The sequence below is a fragment of the Gopherus evgoodei genome, chromosome 4 (genome assembly GCF_007399415.2).
Source record: "Gopherus evgoodei ecotype Sinaloan lineage chromosome 4, rGopEvg1_v1.p, whole genome shotgun sequence".
Lineage (NCBI taxonomy): Eukaryota > Metazoa > Chordata > Testudines > Testudinidae > Gopherus > Gopherus evgoodei.
The window spans coordinates 43,144,386-43,166,169 of NC_044325.1; the positions used below are offsets into that span (position 1 = coordinate 43,144,386).

Below are 21,784 nucleotides of genomic sequence, written 5' to 3' on the forward strand. Positions count from 1 at the left end.
TGTGTAAAGCAGACTTATTTGGGATAAAAACCTAAATCTAAGACATAGCAATTAAAAACAAATTGATTATAAAAACAGCCTTTCCACAGCCTATTGGTCTGTAAAGAAGGCTTTGAAGACACAATCACAGTTTGTCAAATTTGTGTAGAGGTGCAAAATGCAAATGCAGCTGGAAGTTTAAAAAAAAAAAAAAAGAACCCCCCTCCCAAACTCATTGCATAAGGAGGGCTTTGAGATTAGCTCATTTCTTACATTGACTTCAATGGACTTTTGCCCAGATACCAACTTCAGGGTCTGGCCCTTACCGAGTATCTTTGGCAGAGTGTCCAAAGTTTGTAGCACGTGCATTATAGTCTGATGTGTACATGGCACATGGATTATTGGAACAATTCCTTTCTAGCTCTTGTCGAATTGTGACATCTTGATACTGAAGCAAAAAACATACTCATACTAAGACAAGTCAGAGAAGGTTGGTTTGACATATTGCAGGCTACAGTGTCCTTTGAGCATACTATTTTAATTGACAAGCTATATTTCAAGAAGTCTCACTGAGATCATTATTGCTTAGTGTGTGACTTCCTTGCAAAAAAGACCAGCTCTCTTTGAGGGGGGAATTGCTTATTTGAAGACAAGTGTCTTGGCGAAGTTTTATGCCAATTTAATTAAAATGGTGTTGTCTTTTTTAAAAAATACATAATTAAATTGATAATCCTGGAGAACAGTTTTATTGCTGAAAGTGTTTTTAGTCTGCACATTAAAGTTTACAAAAACCAGCTAAGACTACATCCTAGATTTAAACAGATGTGAGTGTCCACAAAGTGGTACAGATAGAACTGAATTGGGATAAAAATAACACCATCAGTTATATCAGTACAACTCTGTGCAGGCAGGCCTGGACATGGTTCAGTTTGGTTTTGTGCAAATGAGGAGAAAACATTTTGGTGACAAATATATTGTGGGGTTGTTTTTTTATTTGTGTTTTTTTTTCTTTATTTAATTCTTTTGTATTTGACGTCTCGCTGAATAGATTGGGGCAGGAGCTAGGAATGGAGTTTACTGATGAAGTAAACACAAAATACTGCAGGAGGTATTGGCTTTGGGGAGCTGCTCAGTGAGAATTGCCATTTAATATTGCAATCCCTCTTGGGCTGGCTCACTTGGCTGGCTTTTTAGCAAGTGATTGCCTTGTAGACCTGGAGTGCGCCCTCCCCAATGCACTCCTCTGAGTTCTACATGCCAGGAACTCTTCTGTCTATAAAAATATTTTGAATGCAGAAAACCCTTCATATAATGCAGCTAAAAAGAAAATTGCCAGGCGCTTAGTGAGATCTCTGCAGTATGTGTGGTAGTGAGAAGCTAATACATTTTAATGAGAATCAAAGAAAGACTGTTTCAGCAGAAATGATCCTGTGAGTGGTGGGTATTTAAATAGAATCTGCCATTTTCAGCCTATTCCTATTCCTGCCAACAGAAAGGAGTGAAACCATCTCTTTAATGCAAAAAGTGATTGCGTGGTGTGTCTTGGGCAGCAGTAGTTAGTATAACTGCAGCCCTTTATTGTGCATTGCTTTGAGGGCAGGGGAGGGGAAAGCCCAGCCCTGCCACAAGATTAAGTTCAGTGCTGAATTGTTCTACATCTTTTGTGTCCTCAAAAACCTTTATTTAAATCTCCTGATACGCTTCCCTTTCAACACCTCTATGTGACATCTTGGCTCTAAATACTCCTGGCTACTGACCTCCATTGCCCTCTCTTGTTGTTTGGCCTCTTCCGCTCCAAATACAAACATGCAGTAGTTTTCCGCACACCATTTAAACCTTTTCAAAAGCTTGCTTGTTGTGTCACCAGCCACTATCTGTTCCCTTCTTCTTCCATACCTCTTGCTCAAAGAGCTTAAAACTGGTGCTTTGGGTGATTCTCCTCAGTTCCATCCTGGATCCACTCCAGTCTGGCTTCTAGACTCTCTAGCAACAGCAGATTCAGTAAACTAAAGTCTTGAAAGTCATCCTGGCCTGGTTTGTATTCCAATCCCATGATCTACAGTCTCTCTGATGCTTCTGATACTGTGGATCACTCCCGCCTCAACATCCTGTTCAACTTCCTTACGTTTAGTGGCATTGTCGCCTACTTCAAACTGCTCCTTCAGCACCTCTTCCTTTCTTTGATGGTCCCACATGATTCAGTTCTTGGTTCCTTCCTCTTTTCCTTCTATACTTCATCCTTGGCAGGGCTTATCCTCGTACAGATCCAACAGTCATTTCTCTGCTAACACCTCTCTGTTCTTCTGTTTCTGTCCTGTTCCCTTTGGTCCAGTTTCAGCCTGTTTCTGTAGCTTCCTCCAGTATGTCTCACTGACACCTCAAGTTTTAGATGGTTCAATCACAGCTTGTTGCCTCCTAAACTAAAGCCTCTTCTCTTCACTTCTCCATGGCAGTTGACACCATTGACATCCCAGTCAGTCTGGGATTGTTTGACTTCTCCCTGCCCTTCCTTTGCATGTTGGCTGTACCCAAAACCTACCATTTTTCTCAGATTAAGCTCCTGCCCATCTTCCATGCTGTCGAGTGCAAGGAAAGACCTTCCTATCCAAGCCGAATATTAGCATCTCATTCAAATCCTTATATATCCTATTTCTTTCACAATGCCCTCAAGAAGTAGTGTTCTGATTAAGAAAACTAGCCAAGACAGTGGTTCTCAAACTTTTGTACTAGTGACCTCTTTTACATAACAAGCCTCTGAGTGTGACCTTCCCCCTCCCAAATTAAGACCAATTAATGTATTTAACCCCATTATAAATGCTTGAGGCAAAGTGGGGTTTGGGGTGGAGGCTGACCGCTCATGCCGCCTTGTGGGGTCCCAACTCCCAGTTTCAGAACCCCTACTCTAAGGGCTTGGCTACACTTGCAAGTTACAGTGCAAGAAAGGAGCCCCAGGCACAATAGCTCACTACCCGTCCACACTGGCAAGGCATGTAGAGCATTCTGACTCCACGGCTACAGCGCTGCTGGTACTCCACCTCGGCAAGAGGAATAATGTTTTCTGTGCCTTGGCTACAATGCCCAGGCATCAGTGTGAATGAGGTGTTGCGTTACTGTGCTCTGATCGGCCTCCAGAAATGTCTCATAATCCCTTTAAGGAAGTGGCACTCTTGTCATTGTTTTGAACTCCTGTAGGAATGCAGAGATTCATAGATTCACAGACTCTAGGACTGGAAGGGACCTCGAGAGCTCATTGAGTCCAGTCCCCTGCCCTCATGGCAGGACCAAATACTGTCTAGACCATCCCTGATAGACATTTATCTAACCTACTCTTAAATATCTCCAGAGATGGAGATTCCACAACCTCCCTAGGCAATTTATTTCAGTGTTTAACTACCCTGACAGTTAGGAACGTTTTCCTAATGTCCAACCTAAATCGCCCTTGCTGCAGTTTAAGCCCATTGCTTCTTGTTCTATCATTAGAGGCTAAGGTGAACAAGTTTTCTCCCTCCTCCTTATGACACCCTTTTAGATACCTGAAAACTGCTGTCCTGTCCCCTCAATCTTCTCTTTTCCAAACTAAACAAACCCAATTCTTTCAGCCTTCCTTCACAGGTCATGTTCTCTAGACCTTTAATCATTCTTGTTGCTCTTCTCTGGACCCTCTCCAATTTCTCCACATCTTTCTTGAAATGCGTTGCCCAGAACTGGACACAATACTCCAGTTGAGGCCTAACCAGCGCAGAGTAGAGCGGAAGAATGACTTCTCGTGTCTTGCTTACAACACACCTGTTAATGCATCCCAGAATCATGGTTCAGATGCCCTTTCAAAGCTCTGTTTCTGACAGCCGTCATGCAAGCTGTTACTGTGGAATTGTGGGGAGGGGGGGAGAGGGAGGTCTACTGCTGTCTGAACTTATAAGACAGCATTCTGACATGCTCTCAGTCCCCCCCCACCCAAAACTCACGCTCTCCCCCCCATATATACACAACACACTCCCTGTCACACCCCACCACTCCCATTTTAAAAGCATGTTGCAGTCACTTGCATGCTGGGATAGCTGCCTATAATGCACCACTCCCAATGCCACTGCAAATGTGGCCACACCAGTGCACTTGAAGCTGTCAGTGTGGACAGATAAGAGCAGAGACCATTTCTTTTTGGTTAAGAATCTCTCATACAGACTATACAAGATCCCTACAGTTTTATGAAGTAACTGAAAATAATTGCAGATGGGGCAGGGTCTGGGGTATAAGTGAGAGCAGGAAGGATTTGAGCATCTCAAGTTAGGAGGAATTAACTTTCTGCCTTTGTAGATCTCTGAGGTCTTAGACCTGCTAGCAGCTGACTGATTTTTATTTTTAAGCATTATAAATTCACAAGTAAAACCTGACATTATTTGAAAGAGTGTTCTTTAAAACACTAATATTGTGTTCAGCAATATTGTGAGAACCTCAGGCTACGTATGTGCAAGACCCAACCTAAATTACAAATGCAACCACATCAGGGAGTCTGGTGAGTTTGTGGTATGGACTAAGGCTTTAACCATGTTTTGTAAAGGTCTAGACTGCTCCCAACTATCCTACAAACTGCCGTTGTGTTTGGAACCAGGTTAGAGAACAACAAAGTTGTAATTAGGTTCCCTGTATTTGTGGTGTAAGCAGGACCTAACTTCCAGTTGTTTGTAACTAGCTAGTGAAAGTATTGGCTCTAAATGTGGCTTGACTGTACACCATGAGGTTATTATCATAGTTGCTAATGTTCCACACTTGCTCACAGTGTAGGCCAGCATGTAGTTGCGTTCCTGTAAGCAGCTTGTAATGCTGTTATTTTTGTTGTATTGATGGAACTCCAACCACGGTTTGTAATCAAGTTGGCTGATCATCCCTCCTCCCATCTCTCTGAGCAGTAGGACTTCTCTGGACAGTGTTAGTAGGTCACACTTCCCCTGAATGCAGTGACGCAGACATGGCTAGGTGAAGTGGAGGGAGTGGACACAGACTTGGGTGGCGCACAGTTTTCCTGAATGGACACCACATAGCCGTATATAATAGGACCAGATGAGCATATCCTGGTTACAAAAACATGGTTTTCATTGCGTTGTGTATAGGGCCTATGGTTTCAACAGATCAGGTCCCAGTCCTACTCACTCTAAAGTTAGTGGCAACATTCTCATTGATTTCAGTATGGCAAATTAGGCCCTCGACCACATGTCAACCTTTCTCTCTTAGGCTCTCAAAAGGAATATGCTGCTCGTGTGTAGTTGGCTTAGAGCTGAAGACACACATTTTTATTTGGAGGTTGGCTGTGCAGATGCAGAGTCCCATTTGTTTTTCATGAATGCTTTGTTTCTAAACTTAAACCACAAACTTCTTTCCTAAGGGCAATTTTAAATTGTATTTATTTACATGCATTCATTATATGCTTGTTGACATGTGTATGGGATATTTTTAATCGGTCTCTTTCTAGTCTTACAACATTCAAACATGGCTTGCCAACTACAAAACCAGTTTCTCCTCCCTTGGTTTTCACACCTCAACTGCTAGAACAGGGCCACATCCTCCCTGACTGAACTCGCCTCGTTATCTCTAGCTTGCCGGCTTATATATACCTGCCCCTGGAAATTTCCACTACATGCATCTGACGAAGTGGGTTTTCACCCACGAAAGCTCATGCTCCAAAACGTCTGTTAGTCTGTAAAGTGCCACAGGATTCTTTTCTGCTTGAACATTCAAACATGCTAATATGGAGGGGAAAAAAACTAGTTTTCCCTCTAAACTGACATATAAGTACGGTCTGCATGGACTTCCAAGCTGTGCTCTTGGCTTGGGTGAGTCTCCAACTGATGCAAATATCCCCAAAGATGATCCACCCACTGCATTCCTAAGTGAAACTTCAGTGTTCTGGAAGTACAGACAGCGGTACTGTGATTTCTCTGGTTCTTGTTCCAATATGGCAGTTCTCAGAAAGAACAGGCCTCTTTAAAGCTTTACAGATTGTGATTATTGCAGCCTTGTTGATGTGACACTTATTTAAAATTTTATGTCGAGATTTTTGTTTTTACAAACAGATAAAACTTTGGCGCTGGCCAGAATTTTGTACTCGTTTTGTGTAGCCTTTCATCTTTTTCCCAAGTTAGTGCTGCCTCAACTGGCAAAGATTAAAGGCTTGTTTGTGATAGAGTAATTCTTAAGACATCAGTATGAAGTTACACTGATCCTTCTGCAGCTGTGGCTGACAGAAGCATCAGCCATTAAATAGTTAAGTATGTACATTATAGGCATGCATATGTATTTTCTGTCCTGTCTGACTAAACGTTAGACAACGGTACATTTCAGATTTCCTGACCTACCTGTCTGTCTTTAGACAATAGTGGTGACCTGTCAGTAGAAGTCTGCCTATTGTGCTTTTTTCCCCAATGGGTCCTGCTCACTGCAACCTTTTCTTGATGGGTGGGTGTGTCTGAGATTCACTTCTTGTCTGGGTGTTGTAGCTGTATCTCCATTATTGGCAACTATCAAATATCTGTCCAAAAATACATGCCTCATACTTGGCTGGAGGCTGCAATTCAGATGCAATCCAGAGAGATTTCAGCCCCTTCCTCCACTCCTTCAGTGTCCTTATATTGGTCATGTTGTCAAGGTGGTGGTACTGTGAATACAGGCACTTACTGGTAGCAAATGTCTTTTCTGTATCCCACCTTCTTGCTAGTTTTCCAGCTGCTCCCACATATACCCAGAGACATCTGTCATATCACACTAAGCACTTTTCAGAATTATATTCCAATATGTAGCCTAAACCTGGACGTTCCTCCTAGTTCTGTCCCTTTCCCAACACAGAGAAGGAGGTAGTGGTGTGGAAACTATGGCAAAGAGGTGGATCTTAGTTTGTCTGAAAGCAATAAGGTTTGTGGTCATTTTTATCCCATGCCCTGGCTCTGGGCCCAGCCCCTTGAGAAGGTTCTATCTTTCACACTCACAAATATCTTTCCTGGACTCTTTGGAGTACTGATATCAAGTTAGGTGTGGTGGCCCAGGCTTTCTACTATCTGACTGGTCTATTGTCTTTGAAGATCCAGACCTGGATGTTAGACTTAGTCCAAAATTCTTTCCGGGATCAGTGTAGTAGTTAAAACTTCAGTACTGTGCTCACAACATTCCGTGTTGCTGAGCAGGTTGCCTGCTCTGATTTGTACCAGCTGAAGCTTGTTTGTTTGGTCCAGTCTTATTTGCAGGCATTGTGCATTGCGGTAATCAGCCCTGGAGAGGATGAATCAGTGGATCACTATAGCTAAGTTCTAGTTTTTTGCGATGAGATGGAGTCTCTTGGTCAACCTTTGTTACCCCCTTTGGTGCTAATGGGGGATACGTACTCATGAGGAAGCACAATATTTGTGATCCAGTTAGAGGTTGTCAAGATAGGGAATCAGCAGTTGTTCCCTGTGTTACAAAATTTATCTTTCAGCATTTATGCTGCTGATGCATTGCGGGTCACCTAGTATGGGGACAGTGAAACTAGAGTTCAGTTTCGTTTCTTGCATTTCCTGACCTAGACTGGGAAGGTTCGTCTTACACTGGGTTTGCTGAGCTTTTAGGTCAAATGGGTCTTTTAAAGTGGCTGGAAGGAGAATGGGGTCTGGAGTGGGTGAAAAGTAGAAAGTAGAAAATTTAGGGTAGAATACAGGGATACATGGATGGGGTGTTGTAAATAGCTCAGATGTAAGTGCTTTTAAAGTGAAGATAAGGAGCCCTCATTTCTTGAAATGGATGTGACATGGTCCTTTACCCTTTTTATAGCATCTTCATCCAAGAATCTTAAAGTGCTTTACAGAATTAAATCTCAAAGCTGTTCTCGGGGGTAGCTCTGTGGTATCCCCACTGTGCAGATTGGGAAACAGTCATAGAGGAAGTGTCTTGCTAGAGAAACGCACCAAATCAATGGCAGAGTTGGGAATAGAACCCTGGTGTCCTGACTCCCATTCCTATGCTCTAGCCAAAAGGCCATTACTTGCCTGGTATAGGATGGGAAGCCAGATGTGCTCTTGGAAGAAGAGGAAGATCTGTACTGGCACCAGAGTTTTGCAGTTCTGCCAAGTGTCCTGTATCTTCCTGCCTATAGATCAGGTAAAAATCTTGTGCCAAAAGAGTATTGCATTCCAAATACTCTTGCTCCTAGAAGGGGGAGCACTGGCTAGGGACACTGAAAATTATGGGTTCTGGTTTTCTCTCTCTTACGGACTAGTGGAGTATCTGTGCAGTTCATAACCATATTGCTGATTAGGGCCTCATATCCCTAATCTGGGGCCCGGTTTTGTTTGCCTATTTTAAAATGGGTAACATTGCACAAGCTCATTTTGGCAGATCTGGGAATAGAATCCTGTTCTCTAGTATGACAGACCCAGGTCTCATCCACCTCATCACAATGGCATTCTGAACAAATATGCCAAATGTTTATGCTAGGCTAGATCTGTAACCACTTCTCTAATTCCTAGACAACTCTGCTCCCAGAGTCAGGAGTAAAACCTGAAAATGTCATGTATCAGGATTCCTATCTTGTCTCACAAGTAGTTGTACAGCGTATTGGCAAAAGTGTCTCTGGTCTCCCCCAAGGGGGGCTGGCTCATATAGAGTATACTAGCCTATTCCTGCAATTGGTTACTACTCCAGTTCAAACAGAAGTCTGTGCTGTATGTCTAAAGGCACAGGGTTTAAACTTTGCTCATAGCCATGTGGGGAAAAATAGTTTGTAATTAAAGACCGTGTACCCAGAAAGGGACCAAATTAAGAGAGCATGGGTAACATCAGTGCTGGCATTTGCTAATGTGTGTGGTATCTGTCTTTTTTTTATGCTTACTTTTGCAACTGCAAGTCTAACACAGGTTTTTATATGCGAAAGACCTAAGTAGCACTTACTAATGGACAAGTGTCTTAAAAATATTGCAAGAGAGCTACAGAGCCTTTTACCTGTAAGTCACCAGTCTGAACCCAGTCCCCTTCAGCAGGGACAGAAAGCTGTTCCCACCTAATATGGATGTTGGCTGATTCCTACATTGAGATGAGCCTGGTCTTGGTTCCACCTCCGACATTGCAAGTTCACCACCATTACTTGTACTAGTGGACAGACTTGTCAAAGAATTGTTTAAGTCGTAAGGACTGAACTAACATTATTTCTTTCATCAGCAGAAGTCGTCATTCTCCTCCTTCAGCCTCATCAAGGCTGAACTATGCTGGCAGGGTAGTGTGTGTGGGAAGCTTGCCCTGGTGCTGCCCTATATGTAGATAGACGTCATTCACCAGGGCTTTCAATCTGGCAGTCACCCTTTCAACTGGGACTAAATCAACACATCTGAGATGACATTGATGATTGTATGCAAACATTTATTTGCTAATTTACATAACTTGTATAAAATGTCACACTGAGTTGCACAAAACTTGGCAGCGATAACTTTGGACGTGCTGGAAGCAAGAGAGATGATGAAGCTGAGACTAATAGTTGGGGATAGTGCCTTTTTATCAAGAGTGGTTGTCAGTAATGCTTGAGCCAGGCTGAAAATGGTTGGTTCTTTGAACTGAGTAAAAATCTTGCCCCAGTACCATTGGACATCTGTAATTTAGCAGCACTCTCTAAAAACAGATTTTTTTTCCCCATTCTAGTAACTTCTAATTCCAGTTTTAACCTTCTATTCTAGATTCATCACATTGCCCACAATGGAGGATTATATAAAAGACCTTTTAATGAAGCTTTTGAGGAAACACCAATGCTGGTTGCTGTGCTGACGTACGTGGGTTACGGTGTCCTCACCCTCTTTGGGTATCTGCGAGACTTTCTGCGACAGTGGAAGATTGAGAAGTGTCAACATGCATCAGAGAGAGAGGAACAAAAGGTAGTTGCTGGACAGGCAGGAGTGGGATTGAGCTGGTGCGCAGTGGCATGTCAGCCAGCAGTACCAGTTTAAAACATTTCTATTTCTAGGCCAAATATGAGCCTTTGCACAGCTGGTTGGAGTAATCTGTAGACAGTTTGAAACAATAGCATTGAGGTGCTAATTAATTACCTCATAATCTTAATGAAGTGTTAACTCTGAGGCTCACTGATGACCATTTTAATGTCCACACTGGTAATTGTTTCATTGTCAGCCATGTTAACAGAAATGTCCAGTTCCTCTGAGATTGAAGATAGAGCTTGAGTATCCTCACTTTCCTTTTCTGTCCCCAAACGTGACCTCTGAAATGTGGAAATAAATGTTGGGATCCTTGAACACTTTTGCTGCCCAAATAAGATTATAAAATATACCCTCAGCTGGTGTAAACTGGCACAGCTTCATTGACTTCAGTGAAGTCGCACTGATTTATGCCACTGAGGATCTGGCCTGGTATTTGTGTCTGTAGTAAACAAAAAGCAATACAGAGAGAAAGCACAGGAATAACTGTCAAATTACTGAGGAAATAATTTTTTTCCAAGAAAAGGCTCTAGAATTAGGGAGTCAAATATTTCTTTTGAGTTAGTGTTCAGTATGATTTATTTTCTTCAAGTGAGGATTAGAGTAGGTAGCTAAAGTGCATGGGCAAATGTGGCCCATAGCTGCTCTAACATTCGGTTTAGATTTATTGGTCATGAATCATACTCTGTATTCGTCACTGGATGTTCTCATCAACGTGCTTCATTGCATGCTGGGTTCTGTAGTCTCCCTGTGACTCGTCTCTCGTAAAATGGGGGCTGCTGCAAGCTCCTTTGTTCTGTGCAACAGCAAAGTTTAAGATGCTTTTCTGTGGAGTAACATTACATAAACTCAGTATGGTTCCTGCCAGGAAGGAAGAATAACAGGCCTGTCTCCTCTTCTCTCTCCTCTCCCCCCCCCCCAGTTTAAATGTACTTTATTAAGTTACTATCCCCCCCAACCACAAAAGTGTGTGCACCTGACAGTGCCCATGAAATATGGTGGTTGTCCAGCAGAATGTGGAACGCAGTGTCAGGCACTAAATAAAGGGGATACCCAATCTGTAGGTAGGAGCTGAAATGGGAAGGATTGGGGTTACAACATTGAGGTTGGTTACTCAGTGAATGCTAGTGCACAGCACAGGAGGATTATCCTGAATATCTATTAGCTAAAGAGTTACTGAATTAGGATTCCCTTACTTCAGACATAATGTATATTTAGAATTTCTGTCCTGAGTAGTCCTTCAGCCTAAATTCTTAATGTTTCCCTGAAATGCATTGTTTTGGGAGATAACTGGTGATTTGAAGCCTTTGGGAGCATATATGTGGACAATGGCCTTGGGAGCCATTCCTCAGCATGGTGGATATGGATCTTCTGTTGAGTCATGAGTTGCAAATAAGAGATGCCCCTTTTCTATCCACTTTTATACTGTTCATGGCATCGTTATGTAAGCTGCAAGTACTAGACTGTGCATCAGGATCCCTCGATTTGCCTAGAAGTTTGAGAGACCAAGCTGTAATGAACCTGATGTAGAAACCAGTTTCACTTTTTGTGGGTTAAGGTAGTTTTTTAAAGTTATTGAGCACCATTTTGAACCAGTGTCCCTTTAAGAAGTTTCAAATATTTAATCTTTCAGGATCCTGACTAGTTGCCCAGTTGACCCACAGTGGCAAAGAATGGACTTCCTTGTGTAGAGAGAAAGTGACTTTTATTTTATAATTGAAACTTGTATCATATTGCAAGTAAATCAGTGCTTGATGGAGACAGTTGGCCTGAAAATAGTCTCTCTCAGCCTTGTTGACTCTAACTGTATGGAAATCTTTTTATTCTCCTCATGCACATACAAGAGACTGGCAGGTTAAACAAAAGCACTGCATTTAGATTTCTGAAGTAATACTTTGTTAATGTTTGTAAGTTACTTGGGAGATGAACAGCACAACATAGGGGGATAGGAAGTGTTTGGAAGATCCTGCTGTCTAGGTAACCAGTGTGCAATGAGTTTATTATATGTAGTTATTAGTCATACATATTTGCCATGCTTTTTACAGTAAACCCTATTTTAAGCAACCATCCAAGGGGTGAGCAAAAGAAGGTTGCTTAGTACAGTTGGCCATTTAATAGAAGATTGAACAAACTTGTACTGGAAATCATGGGTTTACTTCAAAGTGGCTGTGTAATAGGGTATTTCCTAGTTCATTGTAGTTTATAGGGGCATGATCTAGAATTAGGTCCAAAATGTAATAGTTTTGAAAAAATAAACTAGTAGTAATAGAAATAACTTTTCACCTGGAAAAAAATCAGTTTAATCCCCAAAGAAAATATGTCCTCTTTGCCACCTAACATTTCAGCTTTGTGATAGTGCACAGAACCAGAAAGTGAAAGTAACTAGATTAATTTGGATTTTCAAACATGTTTTTTAGTTTGACAGTATCCTTTGGCTTGCCTACAGTATCCTTGGACTTATTGCAGGGGGAATTAATAACATTCCAGATAAGCCTGATATCCTCTCACAGCTGCTTATATACAGCTCACAAAAGGAGGAAGTGGGACAGATTGTGCTTGTACTGATTCCTAGAAAAAGTTTGTTTCTAGCTTCCTTTAAAATATATCCAACTGACATTTCCCTGGTAAGTGCTGTTATGAAACACATCCTCTGAGGACAATTAGCAGCTTGTTCTAGGGCATTTAAACTATTGAGACTTTTTGTTAGCCTTTATCAGCTTGAAGGAAACCTGTCCATGTCGAACATGCAATAAGCACATATCTTTGGAGCTTACAGCAAACCTTTCCGGTAACTGTGTAAGTTAAATCTGAAAAACCCATATTGCACTTGATAGGTAGGATTGAATGTTACTCCCATTTAAAAGTGAGCCGTATGTGACTGACTACTCTATCCTTGGGAATGGGAAGACCTATGGTGGTGGCTGGTGCAAAGCTAAACAGGTAAATGGTATTAATTTCCTTTTAAGCTCCAAGAGAAGGGTGATGATAGAAACCAGCTGCAGAGTATGCACTGCGAGGTTGGTCTGTCCTTCCCTTGGAGCTAATAGGTTTTCCTTGGGGGAGCTGTACTGGAGATAGAGTTCTCCTAGAGGTGAGGGAAGTGGCAATGTATGTTGTTAGTTGGGAGACTCCATTTTGAGTCAGACCGACAGGGCTAACTTGTGTAGACAAGCCCTTTGTCTAACCTAAACAAGAGATTTTTCCAGTTTTTCTGTCTAGTTAAATTACTATGGATGTACTAGTGCAACCTCCCCAGGTGGAGACATTTATTTCAGAAGAGTGGCTTTTGGGGCTTAGCTTAAACTATTTTCACAGCAACATAAGCTAATGTGGAAAAAGGCACTCTGATATTGAAATGTAGATATCCTCACGGGAAGTTATGCTGGTATAACTAACAGTTTAAATTCATACACTACTTTGTATTGGTATAATTTTTCCCATGTAAATCAGACCAAGGATTTGTTCTGACTCTGGGTTTTTTACTTTGGGAGCTATATTCTTATGAAATTGCTATGGGAATTTGGTAAGTTAAGTAACTTCCCTTCCAATGGAACCTAAAACTAAAAACTAAAACTAAAAATAAAATTCTCTTATTTTTAATGTTCCTTTGTGTGTCTCTGCTTCTCTGCCCTTCACAACATCTGAGGGCATGTCCTTATAATTGGAAAAATCTCTTGTGTAATCAAGTCCTGAGTTTATAGCCCTCAATTCACATTCATTAGACTCTAAGGCACCTAGAGAAAATGACACTTGTGCCTTTTTACAGCTTTATGATGACCCATAAAGACCTGAAGTTCTCTGAAAAGTTGTTTGGGTTTTTGTACAGTAGAGATTCATGTCTTAGCTACACAGTCTTTCAGGGAAGAGTATGTGGCAGACTTGTCGGTTCAAATCATGACATTAAATACAAAGCAAGCAGAAGCTAAATAGTTTAGGAGGAAAGTGACTCTTATTCAAACTGTTTTAAATTGTGCTTTTATTATTATTTAACTCAACTCCAGACAGTTGGGAAGAAATGTCGCTTTGTTAAAGACCCAGCACTCCTGTCCTTTCATTTAAAGTCTGACAGCTTCCAGTTTACTTTTCTGGGTCCTCCCAAGGTGATCTCCAGCAAAAACAGGGAGGACACAACTTGATATTCCTATGGCTCCAAAAAAAAAACAACCCCCCAACAAACCGAGAGAACAGTTTTTTTTGTTTTTTTTCTAAAAAAGTGTTCTCTCGTTCAGATATTCAGATCCCACAAACAGCTTTTTTTTCTTCTCCTGTTTACCTTTAGGGAGCAGCTGTTGCTTTAATCATTCAGGCAAAGAACAAAAAGCTGTAATAGATGCAGTAAATTTTGTGTGGATGGACATGTCCATATAGCATACAACATATATACATAGTGCCCCAGGTGTGCTCGGCTCCTGAATGTGTACATAAGTCCTAAACTGTGTGTATGTGCCTGCCCTGGAAGTGCTGTAGTGCTTTACAGTAGAGCGGTGTCACTGGGCCAGAGTTTATAATCTAAGGCCCTGATCCTACAAAGGGGTTGGCAAGTGCAGCATGTTGCTCCTTATTTAAGAATTATGAGACTACAGCTTTGGGCGATGTTATAGAAGGATAGGACTCTGTGTGCACTTGGGAAGCTATTGCACATGATTAGAGGCTTACGAAGTTTTCTGGCTGAATAGAACTAAGTTATGCTAAGCCTCCTTGACAAGATGAGTTTCTTGAGAAAGGGCTGGGCACGCAGATGCATAGAGATCAATGCCAGGCTATCGTTAAGGTTTAATTGTCACTATGAATTATGTGGTCAGATTTAAAATACTGTGGTGGAAGAAGCAATGGCTGAATCTGAGCTCATGGAAATCCTTGTTCCTTCTGTCACAGTTCAGGGCAACTGGGCCTGTATTCCCCCTCTGTGGTCTACAAGGGCACCAACTCTTGCGCTTCTGGATTCTAAGCCATTGGTTTTCTTAGGTGGAGACCTGCATCTCTTTCCCTTCTGACTAGGTATTTACATGTAAACCAGTTCCCTGTCTTCTCTGCCTTAATCCTAGCAACAGACAATCCGCTTAAGGAGACATGCTTTGCTTCTCTCCTCTAAGACAAGTACACTGTCTGTAATTGATACAGTTACAAGCTACCACAACCTTCATTCTAAGCAAACATATTTCATTCTTAAGGTCAAAGCAATACAGAGGAAATAATTTTAAAATAATAAAAACCTCCATGCATGCTAATAAGCTTACTAGAGATCACTCCAGCTGCAAAATGGGCTCTGGAAGAGGCACCCTTCAGACTCTACCAGGGCCTTTACTGTGGTTTTGAGTTGATCCCACCCTTTGCTCTGAACAAGAAAAATCCATGACTCTGAGTCACTCATTTATCCAGTCTGCCTTTTTGAAGAGACCTTATATAGGTAATCCACCAGACAATGGATCTCTTCTCGAAGTGCAGCTTCAAAAGGATGGATTTGAAGTAGTGCTGTCAAGCAATTTAAAAACAATAAGAATACCATTTTTTAAAATATTTGTGGATGTTTTCTACATTTTCAAATATAGTGAATTACAATGCAGAATGCGAAGTGTACAGTGCTCACTTTATTTTTTTATTACAAATATTTGCACTGTAAAAAACAAAAGAAATTGCATTTTTCAATTTATCTCATAAGTACTGTAATGCAATCTGTATATCATGAAAGTTGAACTTAGAAATGCAGAATTAAGTAAAAAAACTGTTCAAAAATAACAGTGTAAAACTTCAGAGTCTGCAAACCCACTCAGTCCTACTTCTTGTTCAGCCAATAGTTCAGACAAACAAGTTTGTTTATATTTGCAGGAGATAATGCTGCCCGCTTCTTGTTCACAGCATTACCTGGTATTCTCATGGCACTTTTATAGCCAGTGTTGCAAGATATTTACTTGCCAGATGCACTAAAGATTCATATATTCCTTCATGCTTCAACCTCCATTCCAGGAGACATGTGTCCATGCTGATGACGAGTTCTGCTCGATAACAATCCAGAGCAGTGCGGACTGACGTATATTCATTTTCATTATCCAAGTCAGATGCCACCTGCAGAAGGTTGATTTTTCTCTTTTGGTGGTTTGGGTTCTGTAGTTTCCGCATCAGTGTTTTGCTCTTTTAAGACTTCTGAAATCATGCTCCACACCTCGTACCTCTCAGATTTTGGAAGGCACTTCAGATTCTTAAACCTTGGATTGAGTGCTGCAGCTATCTTTAGAAATCTCACATTGGTATCTTCTTTGTGTTTTGTCAAATTTGCTGTGAAAGTGTTCTTAAAATGAACAACCTGCTGGGTCATCTGAGATGGCTATAACATGAAATATATGGCAGAATGTGGGTAAAACAGAGACAGGGACATACAATTCTCTCCCAAGGAGTTCAGTCACAGATTTCATTAACGCATTATTTTTTTAATGAGCGCTGTCAGTATGGAAGCATGAAGGGGCATATGAATGTTTAGCGTATCTGGCATGTAAATACCTTGCAATGCTGTCTGCAAAAGTGCCATGCAAATACCTGTTCTCACTTTCTGGTCACATTGTAAATAAGAGGAGCACAGCATTATCTCCTGTAAATGTAAACAAACCTGTTTCTCTTAGTGATTGGCTGAATAAGAAGTAGGACTGAGTGCACTTGTAGGCTCTGAAGTTTTACCTTGTTTTGTTCATGAGTGCAGTTATGTAACAAAAAAAATTTACAGTTGTAAGTTGCACTTTCATGACAGATTGCTCTACAGTAGTATGAGGTGAATTGTAAAATACTATTTCTTTTGTTTATAATTTTTACAGTGCTAATATTTGTAATGTATACACTTTGATTTCAGTTACAACACAGAATACAATATATGTGACAGTTTGCGATTTAAAACTGCAATTAAGCATGATAAATTTTTTGAGTTAATCACAAGTTAACTGTGATTTAATCGACAGACCTAATTTGAAGTAGGTCATTTGCATTCTCTACACTCCCAAGTATTTCCTAGGAAATCCACTCCACACATATTGTCCCCCAAAGTCCTTTGAAGTTCCTAAACCAGCAGTGGGCAAACTTTTAGGCCCAAGGGCCAAATCTGGGTATGGAAATTGTATGGTGGACCATGAATGCTCACAAAGTGGGGTGCAGGAGGGGGTGATGGTTCTGGCTGGGGGTGCAGGCTCTGGCGTGGGACCAGATATGAGGAGTTGAGGGTGTGGGAAGGGGTCTCCAGGCAAGGGGTTGCAGTGCAGGGTGGGTGAGAGCCCCAGCTAGAGGTGTGGACTCTGGCGTGTGGATGGCGATGAGGGGTTTGGGGTGTAGGAGCGTGTTCTAGGCTGGAACTGAGGGGGTCGGAGTGTGGGAGGGGGCTCTGGGCTGGGGCAGGGGATTGGGATATGGGGGAGGTGAAGGCTCTGGCTGGGGGTGCAGGATCTGGGATGGGGCTGGAGGTGAAGGGTTTTGGGTGCAGGAGGGGGCTCTGGGCTGGGATCAAGGGTTTTAGAGGGCGGGAGGGGGATCAGGGCTCGGGCAGGGGGTTGGGGGCAGGAGGGGCTCTGTTGCAGGCTCCAGGTGGCGCTTTACCTCCAGCAGCTTCCGGAAGCAGCGGCCTGTCCTGCCTCTGGCTCCTACCTGGAGGCGCAGCCAGTTGGGTCTGCATGCTGCCCTGTCCGTAGGCGCCACCCCTGAAGCTCCAATTGGCCGCAGTTCCCGGCCAGTGGGAGCCGCAGGAGTGGCACTTGGGGCAGGAGCAGTGTGTGGAGCCCCCTGGCTGCCCCTGCGCTTAAGAGCTGGTGGCGAGACATACCACTGCTTCTGGGAGCTGTGCGGAGCCATGGCATGCATGCATGGAGCTCCCTGGCTGGAGTGTGGGAGCGAGGCAAGCCCGAGATCCCTATCCCCAGCAGGAGCTTGAGGGCCGGATTAAATCAGCTGGCAGGCTGGATGTGGCCCATGGGCTGTAGTTTTCCCACCCCCATCCTAAATGTCTTCCTCCTAAAGAAGCTCTATAGATAGTACCTAAACTACTCCCAAAATACTTAAACTTAATTCAGGAAGGTTTAACTTTATTCCATAAGGTTTGTCTAGGATATTGTTATCTGTCAAATTCACTTCACCTTGAAGTTCTAAAAACTTTAATTCTCCTTAGGCAGGAAAGGTCACATCTGAGATCCTCGGTCTACCTGGGAGGTCCATTCTGTGGCTGGATTTGGTTTACCCTTATGTAATTTAAATTACTTGTAGATGAATAAATAGTTGTTTGGGTTTTTTTGCTGCTCTGCTGCATAAAGGTGGCTCAGAAGGGCTTTTAAAAAACAATGCTACTTGCTCTCTTTTAGAAATATCAGGACCACAGAATCTTGTGACGCTTTGGGTTTCCCTCAGATCTGCAGGGCATTCAGTCACTGCCTGCCTTGTAATCCTGGATACTTTTGTGCTGTGAGCATGCTGCTAATGTCAGGGCTCTGAGCCACAGCTGTACAACACTTGTCTTTTTACTCTTTCTGTTTGTGGTTTTCCTTGGGGATCCAGAGCAGTGGATGAGAGACAGTGCTAACTAAAGGAGAGAGATGGTTAAATTATTAACAAAAATGTTTTTCTCCCAGATGTGTAACATGAGTTGGAGTTATTTGGTCTGTCAGTACCTAATTAAAAGCTTTGAAAGAAGTCTGAATAAATATTACTTTCCTCTCAGTCGAGATTTACTTTCATGGTACAGTAGAACCTCGGAGTTATGAACACCTTGGGAATGGAGGTTGTTTGTAATTCTGAAATGTTCGGAACTCTGAACTAAATATTTTGGTGGTCCTTTCAAAAGTTTACCACTGAACATTGACTTAATATAGCTTTGAAAATTTACTATGCAGAATAAGTGCTGCTTTTAACCGTATTAATTTAAATGAAACAAGCACAGAAACAGTTACCTTACCTTGTGGAATCTTTTTTTTAAAACTTTCCCTATATTTTTTAGTAGTTTACATTTAACACGTATTATACTGTATTTTCTTTTTTTTGTCTCTGCTGCTGCCTGATGAGTACCAAATGAGGTGCGTGGTTGAGTGGTCAGTTTGGAACTCTGGTGCTTGTAACTCTGAGGCTCTACTTATATTTAATGTCAAAACATTAATTCTTCACTCATTCATAAGAGCTCCACAACAGAACAGGCCAGGCAAGCCCTGAATTTCTAATATGAAAAACAGCTTGCATGGATTTTCTTCCTGTCTGTCTTCCTCTATCATAGACTCTAGTTTTTTGCCCTGTGTAGGTCACTTTTAATGAAAGGTGCTTTTCTTGCACCAGTACATCAGGTGAATAGTGTATTCTCCACAGTCTCACTGCTCTTCTGATGTCTAACTTCCTTTTAATTGAACAGTAAATAAAGAAATTTCGTTATCCTTTCAAGCATTCGAAGTGGACTACGGGAGTACATTACCTTGTGCTCAGAGGTGTCAGTGTTGTCAGTCAGCTTGAAGTTCTTCCGTGTTATCCATTCAAGACATACATTTTGGTTTTCCTGAGAGATACGTTGGAAGGGAAGCTGGAGTTCAGGAAACATTTGTGCAAACAAACTTTGTGGGATATAAGTGATAATGCAAACTATAGAGAAGTATTTGTCAGAATGCAACTTTATAGATGGGATTCTGAACACAAGTTTGGGAAATTTTAGAAATTAATTTTCACAGTTATTCTAATGGTGCTGTATTAATTGCATTAAAGTATGTTGTTTTTCTGAAAATGAACTGTAAAAAGGGTACTTTCATACGTAAGATTTCCTTGCTCTCAGTTGCAGCTGAACACACACTGAACAGGACATGCTGCACTGGGAGTGAAGGAGGTGGGAAAGTAGGCCCCAGCTGGGGCCCCCCCTTCTCCATCTCCTCTCTACAGTGCAATGTAAACTACTGAGGAAACTTTACTCATCTCCTGGGATTGATATATGATCTAGTAAATAAGGGCATTGTCCTAGGAATTGGGAGGTTTAGGTTCTGTTCCTTGTTCTGCTGCTATGTGGAGTTGGGCAAGTGGCTTTCCCTGTGCCTTAGCTTCCCAGCAGCGATCTATATGTAGGGATTGACCCCTCAGTGAAGTTATTTAAAATCAGTGGCTGAAAAGTGTTCAGTGTCATCATATATTGCATTTTTCTTGAGTGCACTTAAAAATGCATCCCAAACTGATGCAGAAAACTGTCTCTCCTTGTACCACAACAGACTAGACATATGATCTCTTCTCTTGCTTGAATGGCCTTAATGTATCTTTTGCAGGACTTTGTCCCATTGTATCAGGACTTTGAAAACTTCTACACAAGGAACCTCTACATGCGCATCCGAGACAGCTGGAACAGACCAATCTGCAGTGTGCCTGGGGCCAAAATGGACATGCTGGAGAGATTTTCCCATGACTACAATTGGACATTTACGTGAGTTAAAGTGTGAGGAAAGATTCCCAATAATTAGTCTTGAGTGGCTATGAATGCCTGAGGGCTGTGAAACTGTCTTTGAAGGAGCAGCAGGTCCTGCACAGACTAGTGGATAAGAAGGAAGGTCTTCTCAAGGATCAGTAATTGGTTAAAACATAGGAAACAAAGGGTAGGAATCAACTGAGTTTTCACAGTGGAGAAAGGTAAATTAGCAGTGTCCTCAAGGGGTCTGTACTGGGACCAGTGCTGTTTAACATAGTTGTAAATGATCTGGAAAAATGGTAAACAGTCTGGTGGCAGAACATACAAAATTACTCAGGATAGTAAAGTCCAAAGCAGACTGTGAAGAGTCAGTGTCTGCGTGTGTGTCTCTCTCTCTCTCAAAACGGGATGACTGGACAACAAAATGGCAGATGAAACTTAGTGTTGGTAAATGCAGATTTCAGAGCAGCAGCTGTGTTAGTCTGTATCCGCAGAAAGAACAGGAGTACTTGTGGCACCTTAGAGACATGAAGTGGGCTGTAGCCCACAAAAACTTATGCTCCGATACATTTGTTAGTCTCTAAGATGCCACAAGTACTCCTGTTCTTTTTGATAAATGCAGAGTAATGCATAATGGAAAACGAATCCCAACTATTATGAAAAATGATGGGATCTAAATTAGCTGTTATGCAAGAAAAAGATTGTGGAGTCATTGTGAATAGTGCACTGAAAACATCTGACCGATGTGCAGTAGCAGTCTAAAAGTAACAGAATGTTAGGACCAATAGGAAAGGGATAGATACTATGACAGAAAGTATCAGTGCCCCTAGATAAATCCATAGTACATCCACACCGTGAATACTGCATGCAGTTCTGATCTCCTCATTTCAAAAAAGACATTTGAATTGGAACAAGTAGAGAGAAGAGCACCAAAAATGATTAGGGTATAGAGTAGCTTCCATATGAGGAGAGATTAAGAAGACTATGATTGTTCCGCTTGGAAAAGAGGTGACCGGGGAGCGGGAGGAAATATGGTGGCAGTCTATAAAATCATGAACGTTGTGGAGAAAGTGAATGAGGAAGTGCTATTTACCCCTTCACATAACACAAGAATCGGGGGTCACCTAATGAAATTAATAGGCGACAGGTTTAAAACAAACATAAGGAAATACTATTTTGCACAACTCACAATCAACCAGTGGAACTTGTTGCCAGAGGAAGGCCAAAACTATACCTGGGTTCAAAAAAGTATCAGATAAGTTCCTGGAGGGGGTAGATCCATCAATGGCCATTAGCCAAGATGGTCAGGGACCAACCCCATAATGGGCTCTGAGACTCTTTAAACCTGTAATTCCTAGAAGCTGGGACTGGAGGGCAGGGGATGGATCACTCGCAAATTGCCCTGTTCTGTTCATTCCCTTTGAAGCACCTGGCATTGGCCACTGTCGAAGACAAGATACTGGGCTAGATGTATCATTGA

At 41.9% G+C, this 21,784-nt stretch overlaps 1 protein-coding gene across 2 annotated transcripts in view; it reads left to right on the forward strand.

The window, feature by feature from the left end:
* The window catches only part of SPTLC2 (serine palmitoyltransferase long chain base subunit 2), a 126,426-nt gene that overhangs the window by 21,281 nt on the left and 83,361 nt on the right, over positions 1-21,784 (forward strand). The window contains exons 2-3 of one of the 2 annotated variants that reach the window (XM_030559024.1): positions 9,666-9,860; positions 20,168-20,322. In XM_030559024.1, the coding sequence (XP_030414884.1) occupies positions 9,666-9,860; positions 20,168-20,322 (350 nt within the window). Of the gene's footprint in view, positions 1-9,665; positions 9,861-12,697; positions 12,858-20,167; positions 20,323-21,784 lie in introns of those variants that run through there. The other variant, XM_030559025.1, reaches the window with a different exon arrangement.